The 16,292-nt window shown below is 41.3% G+C and overlaps 2 protein-coding genes and 1 long non-coding RNA gene across 34 annotated transcripts in view; 2 read left to right on the top strand and 1 right to left on the bottom strand.

The window, feature by feature from the left end:
* The window catches only part of LOC101167848 (RNA-binding protein 47), a 31,484-nt gene extending 27,503 nt beyond the window's left edge, over positions 1-3,981 (top strand). For all 29 annotated transcript variants that reach the window (XM_020703112.3, XM_011475172.4, XM_020703101.3 and 26 more), the window contains one exon: positions 962-3,981. In XM_020703112.3, the coding sequence (XP_020558771.1) occupies positions 962-1,213 (252 nt within the window). In that variant the 3' untranslated portion in view covers positions 1,214-3,981. The remainder of the gene's footprint in view (positions 1-961) is intronic.
* On the top strand, positions 3,975-14,370 carry LOC144990281 (uncharacterized). 4 transcript variants are annotated; one of them, XM_078943425.1, is made up of 13 exons: positions 3,975-6,707; positions 6,952-6,989; positions 7,064-7,180; positions 7,264-7,303; positions 7,861-7,974; positions 8,060-8,149; positions 8,299-8,484; positions 8,727-8,777; positions 11,106-11,184; positions 11,402-11,516; positions 12,512-12,611; positions 12,701-13,715; positions 13,867-14,370. In XM_078943425.1, the coding sequence occupies exons 1-12, from the start codon at positions 6,301-6,303 to the stop codon at positions 13,680-13,682; spliced, it is 2,319 nt and encodes a 772-aa protein (XP_078799551.1). In that variant the 5' UTR covers positions 3,975-6,300; the 3' UTR covers positions 13,683-13,715; positions 13,867-14,370. The 4 variants fall into 4 exon arrangements, with proteins under 4 accessions (XP_078799551.1, XP_078799549.1, XP_078799550.1 ...); XM_078943423.1 differs by having other exon boundaries at positions 8,057-8,149; XM_078943424.1 differs by having other exon boundaries at positions 12,701-14,370.
* On the bottom strand, positions 14,236-15,634 carry LOC144990282 (uncharacterized). Its single transcript, XR_013654281.1, has 2 exons — positions 15,317-15,634; positions 14,236-15,217 (listed from the first exon to the last, which is right to left on the bottom strand). It is a non-coding gene; the product is annotated as an uncharacterized LOC144990282 (long non-coding RNA).
* Between the last annotated feature and the right edge of the window lie 658 nt (positions 15,635-16,292).

Raw genomic sequence — 16,292 nt, 5'->3', positions numbered from 1 at the left:
GTTTAGGAGAGGGTTACTACAGTTATTGTAGTTTACTCAAAATACTTATTACTAAAAAGTTATTGCAAAAAAGGGGTTGGTTGGCTCCACTTCTTATACCTTTGCTCCCATGTCTCTAAATGACTGACCCCAAACGTAACAGCCATAAAGGCTGATTTTAATATTTTTGTCTTAAAAGAAAGTTAAACCATGTCAGATGTTTAAATATCCACTCCGATGAAAATTGTGTTACGCACACAATTGTACTTCTGAACATTTCTTAATTTAAATTGTTGTGAATCAGGGGCAGATAAAAAATGTCACCTGAAAAGGCTTGTAAGTGTGATGTAGAAGCTACAATGGTAAGCTGCAAGCTCCCGGGTCCTTTCCATTCTGATGCATCGGCTTGCAGACAAATAGATCCACGTACATCATTCTTTTCCTCATCTGAGCTGGCATCTGGCTCCAAACTGTACGTCTGGATAGCTCCAATATTGCTCACCATTTTTGTTGCACCGGTATTGTTAGGATGGGGTGAGAGGGGCTGTAAGCTACCGATAGAGAGGGTAAACAAAGGGACGATGGGAAATGGGAGCAGGTTAGTCCACATTAAAAGTCCTGCCCACAACTCTGAGCTGAATTTCTAATGAGCTACTGCCGCTCTGCAGAAACTATGTACAAGAAAATGACAAAGGTTTTTTGATACTAGGATAAAAACATCATCATTATAATTAGAAGACCACTGGGAATGCTTTTTACAATAGATCAGTAGACGATTGGAGTGGGACATTAGAATGTTTGTAAGGAAGAATAACCCAAAACTCATGAATCTCATAGAGTGTTCTGTAAAAGAGCTCCTGAGATGTTTATGAAACATTTACTTTCCATTGATCTTCTCATGTTTATTTCTCTGTCTGCATGCCCTTTTCAGTCACTGTGGACATGTTATAGTAATCCTGGTGTTTTTGTCTTGTTGAATCAGGGCCGTCCCATCACTCCTGTTTATGCCATGGCTCACAACGTTCAGCGCATTCCCACAGCCGGTGGCCTGTATGGACCCGGCTTCGTCCCCATCACAAACTACACGGCCAACACAGCTGCTCTGGCTGCCCTGCAGAAAAACGCAGCCATGACCGCTGCAGCATACGGAGGTTATGCCGGCTACGCCGTGCCGCAGGCCTTCCCTGCAGCCGCCTTTCAGCTGCCCCTCCACGACATCTACCAGACATACTGATCCTGACCAAGACACCAGGGTGTGACTGAACGACATCTCAACAGTGCCTGTTCCTCAAAACATCTCTCGGACTCGAGTTCTGAAGGAATTTGTAGCAAACATTAGGAGCAAAGAAGTGACATCCAGACTTCTCCAGCTCTCGTCCCCGTGAACCCAGAAAGGTGTCAGTGCGGTTAGATATAATGACAGGTTTTTACCATAGATATATTCTCACAAAAACACAGTGTACACATCCTCTTCTCCAACGAAAGCATGGCTCCACCATTTTGTTGCTATGGCAACGGGAACACTGAAGGTACATTTAAGTATTTATGACGAGAAGATACGTATTTAAGATTTTATTCTTTGTAGGTCTCTCATTTATTTGTGATGGTATTAGTTTTTTCCCCAAAATAGACCTTTACACTGCCTTTTAAGTGTAAAAACGAGACAACAACAAAAAAACAGAAAGATTGAAATGATTGGAAGGAGGTAAAACAAAACAGGAACTACTGATAAGACAATGCTACTAACTTTGGAAATATTCTTGTTTTGTAGTTGCTCTTGTATTAATTTGTGATATGTTAGCCAGTTTTGCGTCTTGTAGGGGATACTGTCCGTCCATGTTGGTTGAATGTTTATACTTTGAAACTTGTTTCACTTAGCTTTAGCTTTTTTTTTTGGTTTTCTTAAATGAAGGTTCTAGGTGTTTTTTTCCTCAACTTTAACTAGTTTGTCGTTTTTTGGCTTTAACATTTGGAAACTTGTTTTTGGTTTATTGTGTTCATGGCTTATGTAATGACAGAATCCACAAGAGCTTAAAGGATACATATATATATATATATATATATATATATATATATATATATATATATATATATATATATATATATATATACACACACACACAGTACAGACCAAAAGATGGACACACCACACCTTCCCACGTTTCACATGTACACTAGCTGTATTTTTAGAAACCAACCACTCCTGGAAGGCATTGTGTACAAGGAGGTGTCCCCTGGCTTAAGAGCTGATGGGGGACCAATAGACTGAATCGTTTGGTTTTATCCTTTATTTTCGTTTCTTTTTTTTTTTGATTGGATTCCCTCTTGAGAGGTGAACAAACATGGACAGAGGGTTGGAGGTATTTTCTGTTTGGGCTAGGGGGCGCCATGACTGGAACCGCTTCCATGTTTTTCTAGTGCTAAACAACCCATTTACCACACTCCAGACTGATGACTCTGACTTACAAACTCCTTTGTGCTTGACTTAAGTGCCAATGCCTTATACTCTGTGCCTACATAACAAGCCCACAGAGATTTCCATTAGCCCCCCAGAATTTTTTTGTTTTGTTTTTACGATAACCTCAACTTTTAGTGTTACTGTGCCATAGCGAAACAAGTCTGTTTCAACTTTTTTGCAGTCAGATGAGACAGCGGCTGCCTCCCTCCAGTGCAGTAACACTCCATAAGCCCATTTTCCCTTTACAGCAACATATTGTGCTTGACCGAGGTGCACTTATTTACAACTGGAAAGAAGTCATCACTTTCAAATGAAAAAATTTATAAGTGTAAAACCTAATCTGAAAACATCTTTGACTGTTTTTATGTAACAATTTGAAACCCTTAATGGATGAAAAAAGCTCCTGAATGTTTTCCCTGCACTTGTTAAAACTGCCCATTGTTTTTTTGTTTTTAAAATGTGTAAAATTGGATGTCAGCAATATCTCGTTTTGAAATATGCAACAATTTAGCCATACTTTAAGCAGAAAGTTGCGCATCCGCAAAAAAAAGAAGAAAAAAACAATTTTTTTCAAAATATGCCAACTTTCCTTTTTCTTTTTTTTTTTGATTGAGTTATATTTGAAGTTTTACTCTCATATTTAACTGATTTAGTGATTGGTCCAAGAATTTGAAAAACAAGTGTAATGACATTTGATGTGTCTCATCTGTTGTATGTTCCTCCATCTCCTACTGGATTTTACTGCTGTTAACTACATTATGATGACAAGTCAGGATATATATTTAATATATGCATTTGTTGTGTATGAAGTGAGAAGAAAAAGGTATAATATATTCAAAACTTCTTTTCCTTATTTACAACTTAAGTAGGGATAAAAATCCACAGTAATAAAGGTAGAAAAATATGGTATTTTTTTTTTCTTATTTTCCCCCGAATGTCTGTTAGCCTTAGACAATAAGGTTACCCTTGCCTTTTTTTTTAGTTTTGTGTAATATACTTAGTGTTAAGAGTGGGAACACAAAGAATCCTCATGTTCAGCTAAATTTTAGCAGCTTCAGCAAAGATTAAAGCTGGCCCACTGAGGTGTTACAACCTGCTGGTACTTTGAACTGGTGGTGTTGCAACTCTGCGTGTTAGCCGTGTCTTAACTACTGACAGACTGAAGTCGCATTTGTCAAAAAGAAAAAAAAGAAAAAAATATAACAAACAACAAAAGTGTCCTTTCTATCCTGCCTTCCACTCTAAAAATGCCTGCTGTACTTTTTTGTTTTTTGTATCTGCATTTCATCACACTACAGTGGAGGATAAACGGCTTACATCAATGAAGTTTTTCATTGAGGCGTTATCATTTAAACTCTTCCGAGTGTGTGTGCCTTATTGTCAACATGTTGCCTTTGCTGTACTGTTGTAGAGCTATGCAAACTGTTTTTTTTTCTATCTACAGGTTTGTTAAAAAAAAAAAGAAATAAACAGCCTCATTCCCTCTTTTGTGCATTATTATATTTATAGTGAAAAAGTAAGCAAATAAAGTGTATTTGAAAAGATGCGGAAGGTGTCATGGTTAATCATTCCCCCATCGCTTTATGAAACGAGGTCATCATCAGCCTCAGCCTGACGTTTAGATTCAAGGACAGATGAGGGTTATGTGAGGTGAAAGGACTCCAAGAAGCTGTGGATTTGAAGGAGTTCAGAGTTTGGAAAATGTTTCATCAACTGCTGAACTTTCCTCCACATAGAAGCTGAACCCAAATGGCCGTTTTAGGCTGGATTTCATCATTTGAGTTAGTTTGCTGTTCTTTATTAACTCTATCTTTTACCCAAACGGTTTTACTTTTTAACATTTATCGAGCTACAAACTCCTATCGTTCCATAAATGCCTGTCGTATCATTTAATTGGAAGCATTGTCTTATGCACAAGAATGAAATGTGATCAATAAAATAAAAAATAAAAAAACAGTGGCTTGGACAGAATCTAAGGAAGACAAAATGACTTTCCAAACAGATAAAACACCGGTGGACGACATAGCTACTAATTAGGTTAATTGTCAACTATTCAGTGCTGTGACTTCTTGAGCAAAGATAAGCAAAGTCCTTGAATTGCAGAAAAATGCACTGCTCTACAAAAAGTACTTTTCTTTAGAGTCATCCAAATAAAATTTGTATTTTTTAAATATATTTATCCAGCACAATTCATGTTTTGCAACAGTTGAATAAAGATGACGGACACCATGAATTGGTTTTACCTGCCTGTAAACCTCCCTTCTGCTGCATTCAAGATCATAAATGTAAACTTATGAAATAAATGAACCAAATTCATTATTACTTCTTGTAATATAAAAAAAACACATTACATATTACTAGTCTGCTGTCTTCTCAAATTGTGACTTAGAAACAGAGGTGACAGGTGTCATGTTTGATATGCCTTTTTTTGGTGGGGAGGTTGGTCTTGTCAAATTTAGTTTTACATCAAATAAAAATTTGGTATTGTATAAAAAAAAGTTTTTATTGATAAAACGTTTCAATACATATTTATTTATACTTGATGCTGCTTTTTATTAAAGTAATTTATTGCAAATGTAAAAATACAACTAAGTTGTTTTTTTTAACATCTCAGAATTTTGAATGAACTAAGTTATTATGGTCAATTGTCGCCATCTAGTGGTACATTTATGTAACTACAGCAGTGTGATGCAATTGTGATCGATGCGGAATCTCATTGGGCGCCATGTTGGGGATTATTGTTGTAAAATAAAACGCAATGGTGACATTAGTTGACCTGCAGCGTGAAGGGAGTCTCAGTATTCACCGCAGAGAAATCTCTCAGAAATGTGGGGAGATTCACAAATGATAGCGGGTTTGTGAACGCACATTCTAAAATTTGCACGATCTGTGAGTTCATATAACAAGTGTACCTAAAAATGATGTTTGTGAAGCATCTGTTGTGCATTTCTGAAAAAATTTATGTGAATTTCTGCAAAATGTATTGTGTTTCTGTGAAACACAGCGTGCACATTTGGGGGGAAACACTTATTGTGCATACACTACACAGGGTGTGCATTTGTGTGCATTTCCAAATTAATATTGCACGTTTGCGTAAAATTACAGTTGTGAATCAGAGCGTTCGTATTTGTGAAACTGGTTGTGTGCATTTCTGATCATTGAAACTGAATTAACTCCATACATTCAAGGTTGGTCTCAATTGCTCGACCTCTGACTTTATTTCATTTTTATGTAAAATCCCAGAAAGGGGACATACACAAACCTTATCGTCAACCAGTGAACTTGGAAAACATATAATCTATATTTCACTACATTTCCCATGATGCCTCGAGGTCGTCTGTGTACGCCTCTCTCGGGTAAACAGTACGCACTACTTCTGCCCTTACGGCGCACGCCGTGGTAGACTTGTAAACATACTCGCTAGACCGGCCCAGTTGTGTGAGGCGCTGAAGGAAATCCACTTGATTTATATATCTACTAAAACGCGCTGCCGCTCTTGAACATACCCTCGGTTTATATTTGGCTTAAAGGAGACGCAACAAAGCGCACAAAATGGTGGTGCTTTAGGCCTGGACGACTAAGTACGATTACTATGGCTTTAAGAGCAAGAAAATTGTGTCTGCTTCTTTAAAATTATTTCACTTTATTGCTGAATAGGTAATTAAAGAAACTTAGAAGTTTCTAATTAATATTTACTTGTATTTAATTTGCGAAGAACTAAACAGAAAATGCATCACTGTTGTATTTGGGCCGCTTGTCGTCAAATCGTCTTCAAAGCAGATATAGTTATTTTTTTCTTACTTTGCGTGTAAACCTGCTCGACTTAAAGCATTTCCCGAGTGGGCCGTGCTGCCCTCACTGTGATGGAACCAGCGAGCGACCGAGACGGGGATGTAAATAATGGTGAAACGCCAGCCGAAGACAAGGCCTCAGTGAAGACCCCGGCAAACAGTACGTCCAGTGCACCGCGGAGGGCGCTCAGAGAGCGGGGAGCGGGTCGACCGCGGTCCGGAGCCTCTGCCTCGGCGGAAGAAGTGAACGGAGCCGCTTTGAGCCCTCTGACCTCAGGACGGGTGTTAAGAGACAGGTCGACACGAGCGGTACCGGCCTGGCTGAAGGACTCCAAAAGTGACGAAGACGAAACGGGTCCAGAGAGCGGAGCAGCCAAACGGAGGAAAGTTTCCAACTCAAGGAGGAAGAAAATTTCTGACTCCGCGAGTGCGCTGGAGGCTGAAGAGGATGTTCCAGGAGACATCCTTCAAGGCACAGAGTGAGTCTCAATTTAACTATTTAGCATTAAGTAAAAGATGTTGAAAACGTTCAGTGTGTGCCAGTGGGGTTCTTGTTGCAGCACGCCTTCAGCAGGGCTCGTCCCCTTTCTGCTGCTTGCATGGGTGGAGTAAACCTTCACCTGGCTGTGAAGATGCTTCCAGTCTTCCCTAATGAGATACGCTTCAGTTGTGATCATTTTGTCACTGAGTAAAGTGAATGTAACGCTGTTCTCCTATCTGCAGGTCGGAGGAGTCCAAGAAAAATGCAGCAGATGTACAAGGTAAGAAATATTCATTCATCCAAACCAGATAGCTGTTTGAACCCACAGTTAAAAAATCGACTTCTTCTCTCTAGCTCTTCCCTCCAGACGCCTCTCGACCCAAACCGGTGCCAAGACTCCAGCTGGCAGGACAGTCCGTGGACTCGCCAAGCCTATGTGTAAGACCGAACCTGGCGTGGAGAATCCAGCAGGTGTGAAGCTTGTTGACTCACATTCCTTAGATTATGTTGAGTTTGCAAGTGATCGTTTAGTGATGTCCATCTCTGTCATGCAGTGGCGGAAGGAGAGAAAAACGACAAGGACAAGAGTGACACGTAAGTGTGTTTTTGGCCCTTCAGATACACGAGAGCATTATTGTTTGTGAAGAATTTGGACTATGGTATGGCGTATGTTTCTGCTCTTTACCCACATATTAAAAGACATAAACTCTGAAAAGAAACTTAAGTATTTGCTATGCCGCTTTGTAACCATTCCTGTTTTTTTAATTACCCCTTAAAATAAATGCGACCAACTACTAAATTTAGCCTTGGATCTATTAAAATACATGCTGGCAATGCAGCAATGTGCATCTTGGCCACCCTTAGTGAATTTTTATCCGTTTTTGTGCTTGGTTGCACTTTAAATAGGTGCAAACAATATCAGCTGGTTGAAAACCAGACTTCTACAGCTTCTGCTACGAAAATCTCATAAAAAAAAGATGTGCTGCTGTTTTATCCTTTCCGAATTTACTGTTTGCTCTATGCAGTCTTTTCTTTTTTTTATGACCCAAACAACTGGTATGTTACTATTTGAAGAAAACGTTTTGACATTGACTAAACAAGCCTCTGCAGCCATGTGGAGAAAAAAAAAATCAAAAATGATTTTCACACAGTGAAGGAAAGAAAGGGGATGGGAAGGACAACGCCGCTGAGCAAGCGCTGAGGGATGAGGAGCCTCTGTTCCAGGATGACCTGAATGATCTCAACTACCAACCCCCAACGCAGAGGTACGCAAACGCCACTCGCCGGCGTTCATGCGCTGACAGTGAAAAAGAGATGTTTAAAGCACAAGACGTTTCTGTCGTTTAGCAGTCTAGACGAGGAAGAGGGTCTGAGTTCCGATGAAGATCCGCCCTTCAGGGACGACCTGAACGATCAGAGTTATGACCCGAGGGATGAAAGGTTTGTGTGTCAATAAAACAAAGGTTTAGGTGGCACTCGCTTTTAGAAGAAACTGAGCTTTCTTCCTGTTTGCTCGTGCTGGAATAGACGCAGGAGTCAAATTTGCTCTTTCAGAGTCAGATTTTTTGTTATTAATCTTTTTTTTATAGGGATGCCGCTAAACCAAAGCGCAGAGCTCCTCCAAGAAACAAGGAGAAGAAGGACAAAGACAAAGGCCCTAAGAAAGAAGAAGAGGTCGATGAAATAAAAGTAGAAAGTTCAGAGAGTGTGGAAATCGTACAAGAGGAAGTAAAGATGGAGGAGGAAGTTACAGAAGATCCAGATGGACCTAGGAAGTAAGTTTAGCCGACAGCAGGTTTCATGCAGATAACTAGACTGATCATCACACATTCCAACTACTGTCGCAACCAAGTAGATGTTTACTGAAATACTGAAAAGAAAAAGTACATGGTGTTTTTCTAAGTACTAGCCAGCAGTTTCTTCTGACAGTTTTTGAGTAACATCTAAGATTTTTTTGGGGATGTGTGTGGCTGCAGAAGCCATTTTTAACAGCTAACCTTTCTTCTTTCTGTTTTAGGAGAGGTCGTCGGAAAAAAGACGACAAAACTCCACGGCTGCCGAAGAGAAGGTGAGAGTCAAATCTGTTTTGGTGATTATAATCCCAGATTCTACAAACGGTCACATCAAATATACATTTGTCAGATTGAGATTGACTACCGTATTTTCACGACCATAGGGCGCAGTGGATGTTTACGGGTGCTTTTTCTGTATTTAACACATACAAAAGGCGCAGAGGGTTTTAGGGCGCGGGTACGTTAAAACATACCGGTAAAACATGCATGATAGTGTGCGTTTTAAAAAAGGCAGCGGAAGCAAAACCGAGTTGGTTGTGATTTTTTTTTTTTTTTTCCAGTCATCATTTAGCATCCAAACATCTGTCAAAGTCCTCCTCTTCTGTATCTAAAATGAACAGCTGGGTTACATTTCTATCAAACATGCCAGGTTCCCTTCCAGCATCTGCAATCTACTCACAAACGGTGGCGTATCTCACCCGGCGCTGCCTCCCAGTAGGGTTGTGCCGATGGCTGACTGACATCACGATGGAGAGACACCATCGTGATGCCACGCCCCCGCCGCGCTGCGAGTCGACACCATAAGCGGCGGTTACATGTGCAAAATATCTTGATCAGATCAATGGTTGGATTAGAATTCAACCATGCACACGGGCCCAGAAAACCTTTTTCTGATTATAACAAACGTTAACATGGGTCCCACTTTCGGTCGGAATCAATCATTCGCACATGCTCAGTAGTGTTAAAAATACCGGAAGAGGAAATTAGTCTCGCTGTAAACAAGCCGAGTTGCCAGATACATAGAGACCTGGCAGCTCGGTAATATATGAGATGATCTTCTAAACGTGCTTTCATTATTGTGATGGTTATTATGAAGCAGCTGTTCGCTCATCATTGTGGTCAGTGCTTTTTTTGTGGAAGAACGGAGCCGGAAGAAGCCAGGGTTAGGAGAGGCTAACACGCGCTAACAACATTTAGCCTTTGATGAACATAAATCCATGCGGGAAAAGCTGCAATCTGCAGCTTGGCTGCATGTAAATATGTGGAAATAACATCAGCCTTTGACACGACTGGAAACACAAATCCACGTGATTGTTTAAACGATTTCTAAGGACTGAGTGGCATTTCTGCTTTGAAAAAAGTTCACACACCGCCCCAAAGCCGCTGTGAGCTGACGGTGCGAGCTCTGCCTGGACACACACTTTTAGCGGGAGACTCGGTTCTCCTGAGTTCGGTAGCTCGTTCACCTAGAGCTGCGGGAAGGATCGCAGTCCGAAGTCTCCCACCCATAGCGCGCACGTAACAAAGCATCCTCCCTTCCCCTCAAACACAGAGCAATAAGTCCGTCTGCTCTGCTCAGAGACACAGTCGCTCTGTCCACTTGACTAATCAAGTGCAGGAGCGGATTACTTCTTTTCTATTTTTTTTTTTTTTTTTTGTTAAAGTCACTTCCATCAGTTTATACTGGACATTTTTTTTCATCTTGAATGAGTCATTAGTTGGTTAATAAAATAAATAAAGTATTAAAATAAAATACCGAATAATAATTATATAATAATGAAAAATTACCCCCCCCCCCAACGATATCATCGTCAATTTAAAGGACATCGCCCACCCTACCTCCCAGTCTTAGTAAAAGTAGGATAGGTTGCAGTTTAAATACCCAAATGATCTGCACTTTTGTACTATTTGGGATGGTGTCTTCTTTCACGTCTTCACTTCCCTCCTTACCGTTCTCATGCTGTACTATCCTACGTCCTCTTTACCGAAGTCACACAACAACATGTTAGGCGCACCGCACCATAGGGCGTTGGAGAAAAATAAAGACTTTTAAGTGCGCCCTATGGTGGTAAAAATACGGGAATGTGCGCCCCTTAATGTATGTGGTCTGGAGTAAATACTTAAAGATCCACTGCGATCATCTTGTGATCTGTTTGAAAGTGTTCCAGTGGTGTTTTAATGACGATTGTAATAATAATAATAATAATAATAATAATAATATTAATAATGCATTTTATTTAAAAGCACCTTTCAAAACACTCAAAGACACTGTACAGATTCAAAGGTAAAACACAATAAAAACACTTGAACAAAATGTTGCAAGCACAATAAAAAAGTAAACTGACTTCTTAATAAACAGATTTTGCCGTTTTTAGGTTGTTTTGTGTGACATTGTTTCTGCAATAAATAAAATAAAAATGTAAGCTTGTTTTTCTTTACATATGCCCTCCATTATCAGAAAAATGCCACAAGAAGATGTTGAAAACAGCAAACACACAATTTTCCTCTTAGTGAGTCTCTAAGGAGGAACTCTTTAAAAAGTGACGGCTGCAAAATGAGGCAACTGTTTGACCTTTGGCGTGTCTGTGCTCTTGTCCACGCAGGAAGAAGCCACCGGTGCAGTATGTGCGCTGTGAGATGGAAGGATGTGGGACCGTTTTGGCTCATCCTCGATACCTTCAGGTTGGTCTCGCCGATCATTGGCGTTCAATCTGACCTCAGTCGCCTTGTCTCCTTTCCTGAATTGGCTTAACAAAAAGTCAATTGATTTAGTAAATCTATTTATTTACTACTTTTAGGATTAGACAAGTTTGATTAATTAAAGATCTAAAGGGGGATTTATATAAAATATCAAAATATTAACCCCCCATCTTATTATTTGAACTCCCCCTCTCATTAGCATCACATCAAGTATCAGCATTTACTCAAGAAGAAGTACGTTTGTCCCCATCCGTCGTGTGGGAGGCTTTTCCGCCTGCAGAAGCAGCTGCTGCGCCACGCCAAGCACCACACAGGTATGCAGGCTTCAGCCTTGTTGGCTGTTTACTTTCATGTGTTCTGTGTTTTCCAGAGTATAAGGCTACGTTCACACTGCAGGGCTTAATGCTAAAGAGTACTGCAAAAGAGTACTCAATGGTGAACGACGTCACTCGTTTGCGGAAGTAGCTAACGTTAACAATGGATGTCGACAACGCTGGGCTTATCCCCCAAAATGCAGTCCAGCTCTTCATAAAATGGACAGGTGATTCATTGACGGCCACTTCGTTTGTTCCAGTCTTTAACCTCCTTGTATTTCGCTCGGAGATTTTTTATTTTTCGCTGGCATTGGAGCCAGGATGGTCTGTACCCATTTCGCTGGAAATCTTTTCAAACCGCGGTTGCGATAAGAGCCCTTGAGTTTGGCCTGTATAGAGCTGTCACCCCAAATATGAATCAAATCGGTGACCTCACTTCCCTTCCACTGACTGGTCTCAGCAGCATCGTCCGCCGTGGTTGATGTTTATGTTCTCGTTCTCGCCTACTTTAACGCAGAATTATGACTTTTGTAGCGTATCGATGACGTACGGGTCGGATACATGTGGCCTGGCCGTTCAGACGGCGGTCGCATTTCAAAAAATCGGATACGTTTCGGATTCAGGACCACATACCCAAGTGGCCTGGGTCACATTTCAAAAGATCGGAATTGGGTCGTTTCAGCCTGCAGTGTGAACGTACCCTAAGTCGCAGGAGCCAAAATAAAAAGCATTATAAATAAGAACAAAAAAAGTATCTGCCAAATTTTGAGTAATTTTTAGATTTGAGTATCTGCACGGTCGGGACATATCTAGCACAAAACACAAAACAGAGCAACCAGTTTTTAGTGGGAAAATAACAAATTTATGAACCTATTTATGTTTAAAAAATCACAAACAAGTTGCTCCCCTGGCCAAACTATACAAAAAAGAAACGCGACTTATACTCAAAAATACTGTATGCTAAAAAAAATGACTTTTTTTTATTTTTGTCACAGACCAGAGAGACTACATCTGTGAATTCTGTGCTCGAGCCTTCAAGAGCTCCCACAACCTGGCTGTGCATCGCATGATTCACACTGGGGAGAAGCCTCTACAGTGAGCACTTTGACCGTTTGGTTTGTTTCTCGCGGTTTCATGACTTGATTTCCCCTTTCAAACCATTGTTTTTATCTGTTTCCTAACAGGTGCGAGATCTGTGGATTTACATGTCGCCAGAAGGCCTCTCTTAACTGGCACATGAAGAAGCATGACGCTGACGCCACCTATCAGTTCTCTTGCTCCATCTGCGGCAAAAAGTTTGAGAAGAAGGACTGCGTTGTGGCTCACAAGGCCAAAAGCCACCCGGAGGTTTTAATTGCAGAGGCGCTGGCGGCCAACGCCGGTGCCCTCATCACTACCCCTGCCTCGCTGCTCGAGCTGCCGGGAAACCCCATGCAAGGAGAAGTCGCAGGCGTGGATGTCAACCAAGCTGCACCAAGTGGGGCGGTGGACCAGTTGGGTCAGGACATTGCTCAGATATCCCATATGAGTCACGTGCCTCAGCAAGTGAGCCACCAGGTGGTTTTACTGGGTCAAGACCAGAACCTTCATACCATGCAGGTGCCAGTGACAATTGCCCTGTCCCCAATCGACCCCCCGTCCCCAGCTGACGACCAGCAGCAGACTCATCTCCAGCTGCAGATGCCCGTCCAGTTTGTCCAGACTGCTCCACAGCAGCAGCAGCAGCAGCAGCTGACCCTCCACTCCGGCCCTGTGGTGACTCAGCACCAGGCCCAGCTGCACCCGCTGCAGTCGTACTCGTCCGAGCAGCAGAGCTCCGGGCAGACCCAGATCCTACAGATGACCTTCCAGCCCGTCAGCCAGTCCCAGACCCACATCCAGCAGATCCCCATCTTGGCCACTTCGCCACAGCTTCAAACCCTGCAGACGGCCGCTCCGAGCCCACCTCTGCTCTTAGCCTCCCAGCCTCAGTCCCAGAGCCAGACGTCCACAAGCGCAGAGGGCTTCATCCTGGACAATTCGGTGCTGCCCCCCGGCTCTCCGGCATGCACCTCCCACCAGCCGACAGACATTGTGGGAGAGAACAGCGTGGTTTGGGAGCAGACGGCTGATGATGAAGTTCTGACGGGCGAGACAGAAAGACACGTACAGCAGGCCCTCATTTAAAGACGGGGGCTGTACTATAATGCCACCTTTAAGGTAACTGTAGGCTCACCAATATATAATGTACTGTTCACACTGGTAGCATTTTAGAATATCTGTATCAGGGAAAGATCTGTTTGTGTATGCCTTTGTAAATAACAGTCCTGCGACTAGCTGTTAATGTCTGTATATTGATTTCATGTTGCAGTGATGCAATAAGATTCCCCATCTCTGATGAATTAAGCATGGAACGTCAAAACTCGGCATCAAAGTGGAAAAAGGTGATTTTTTTTTTTGTATTTATTAAAAAAAACACGGAGGCAGCTTTTTCTTCACAGATGAAGAGGAGATGGAACAGAAAATACAGCGAAATGAAAATGCCTGTAAGACGAACCGCTAGTGAAACCGTGTTGACGTGTTTTTATGTGCAGCTGTTTGTCAGACTTGTCGTTTGTAGACTAAAGGGAGGATAAGCTTTTCAAGACAAATGATTTCTTAAGCCGTCTCTGACTATTAAGTACACCAAGGCTCAACTATAACTAATAATGGACAAACATGTTCAATATCAGCAAGCCACTTTCACAGATTTATCAATAATTTATTAACTGTAATGTCATTTAACTGTAATCTCTGATCTAATGTTAGTTTCATTCAAGCCCAAAACAAGACACTGTTCATTTAGACGATGTAAATAAATGTCTTAACACATAAACCAACTGTTTTTATTGATTTACTAGATTTAAATCAAAATGTATCTTCCTCCACAACACGATCAGAATTTGACCAAGTGAGTAAAATAATATTTCTTTTATACGTATTATAACATTAGTGTGTAGCATCTCATATGGTTTGACTCTCAAACTATCCAGATTGTGATCACCGTGAGCAATAATACTATTTATCAGGACGTATTGATCTGCTCTCTGCTCCTCTGCAGAGCAAACTGTTTCATTGCCTTTTTAGGAGGAATTAAAGTGTTACTCAGTCCAACTCGCTTCTTTTTCGCTGGCTGCTCCTCTTCCTCTTTGAACTCCAGCCGAGGATTCTGGGATCTTTGACCTGGAGCCTGAGTTGCACCTGAGGGTTCTTCTCTTCCAGGCGGATCATGGGAGGAACTCGCAGTGACAGTCTGAAGGTCGCTGTCGTGAGCAAACTTGCACTTGATTCCAAACCTGCATCTTCCATCCTTTCTGTAGGAGACGCACATTTTTCTGCCTCCGATCTGAGATGGCTTGGGTTGCATTGTGAGAGGGACGTGTTTCTGCAGAGCGATGAGTTTCTGATCAACCTGAGCCTTGAACGGATTCGCAAACACACTGCAGTCAGAGGAAGATTTCAGGGGGGGAGGGGGTAACCTGTTTGGATTATGGGAACCAAATGAAGGTGCAGGAAGCGTGGGTTCCCTCGGTACTGATGCTGCCGTTTTAGGATGTGGTGGCGATGAAGGTTCTGGATCCTCATATTCCGGTTCTGATTCACTAGATGTTAACTCAGACTCGAGTAAAAAGTTGCGACCCTCCTGGCCGGCTGTTGTTTTCTCCCCAGTCTCTTTAATAGATCTAGAGGACCAAACGTAATGAGTTGTCAAAAACAGCCACCATAAAATAATTTTCAAGAAATTCATTGTATATATTAGAACACTAAATGTTTGTTCTCACCCCAGTCTGTCGCAGGTCCTATCCCTCGTCTCGTTCTCGCTGTCAGAGTCAGAGGACACTCCGTAACCAACCAGGGACTTCATATTGTTCTTGATGCTAAGCTAACCAGCCTATGAACTCAATCTTAAAAATAGGGGGGGGGGGGGGGGGTATTGTAGGAGACAGTTTAGCCTTACAACAATCTAACTTTTATATTATTAGTAAAGAATAAAATAAAAATAAAAGCTAGCTTGACATGAATGTCTCAGCGAACAGAGAACTAATTTTGTTTATCTTTTGCTGCAGCTTTGGGATTACTGCGTTCTAACTGCCTGCACTGACACCTACAGGATGGGCGTGGTACTACACCAATTCTCACCTAATTTTAGCCTTGAAAAAGCTTTATTGATAAACAACATACAACAAAAGTGTAAATCTATCATATTGTACTAATGTATTAATTAATCTAATTTATTTATACAGGGGTGTGTGATGCAACACAAGAAGTAACAATTATTGCAGGTCCTCAAATGACCACTGATGGTGGAAAGACTCAATCGCTCACTCACTCCCAATGTTTTTACACCAATAAGTGTATAGTTAATCCATAATGTTTTATATTTTATTCATGTCCAGTAAGGAAATTATTTTTGATTGCCTGTAATATTTCAAAAAATCTAAAATTTTGTGCATTGGGAGTGGGGGTTGTGATTGTCAGGTGGGTGGGGAGGGGGTAAAAAGAAAAAAAGGCCACACTTTATTTTGTCCTGCTGAAATGCTTTTTTTCTAAACGTTATTGAGTTTAACATGGCCTTTTCATGTCAGGCTTCATTTTAGCTCAGCAAAATTCAATATGTGACATCAGAGATTACCACAATGTTTTTTGTTATCACTGCCAAAATACTGAATTTTAAATAAGTCATTCACAATTTGATTTGCAATTCTACAACATACAAATAATTTTTTCTAATCTGCATTCAAAAGCAATTTTTTTGGT

This window comes from Oryzias latipes (genome assembly GCF_053564925.1).
Source record: "Oryzias latipes strain Hd-rR chromosome 1 unlocalized genomic scaffold, Olatipes_Hd-rR_3.1 chr1_Y".
In the NCBI taxonomy this organism is placed as follows: Eukaryota; Metazoa; Chordata; class Actinopteri; order Beloniformes; family Adrianichthyidae; genus Oryzias; species Oryzias latipes.
Note: the sequence above shows the minus strand (reverse complement) of the source record. Positions and strands in the feature narration are given on the sequence as shown.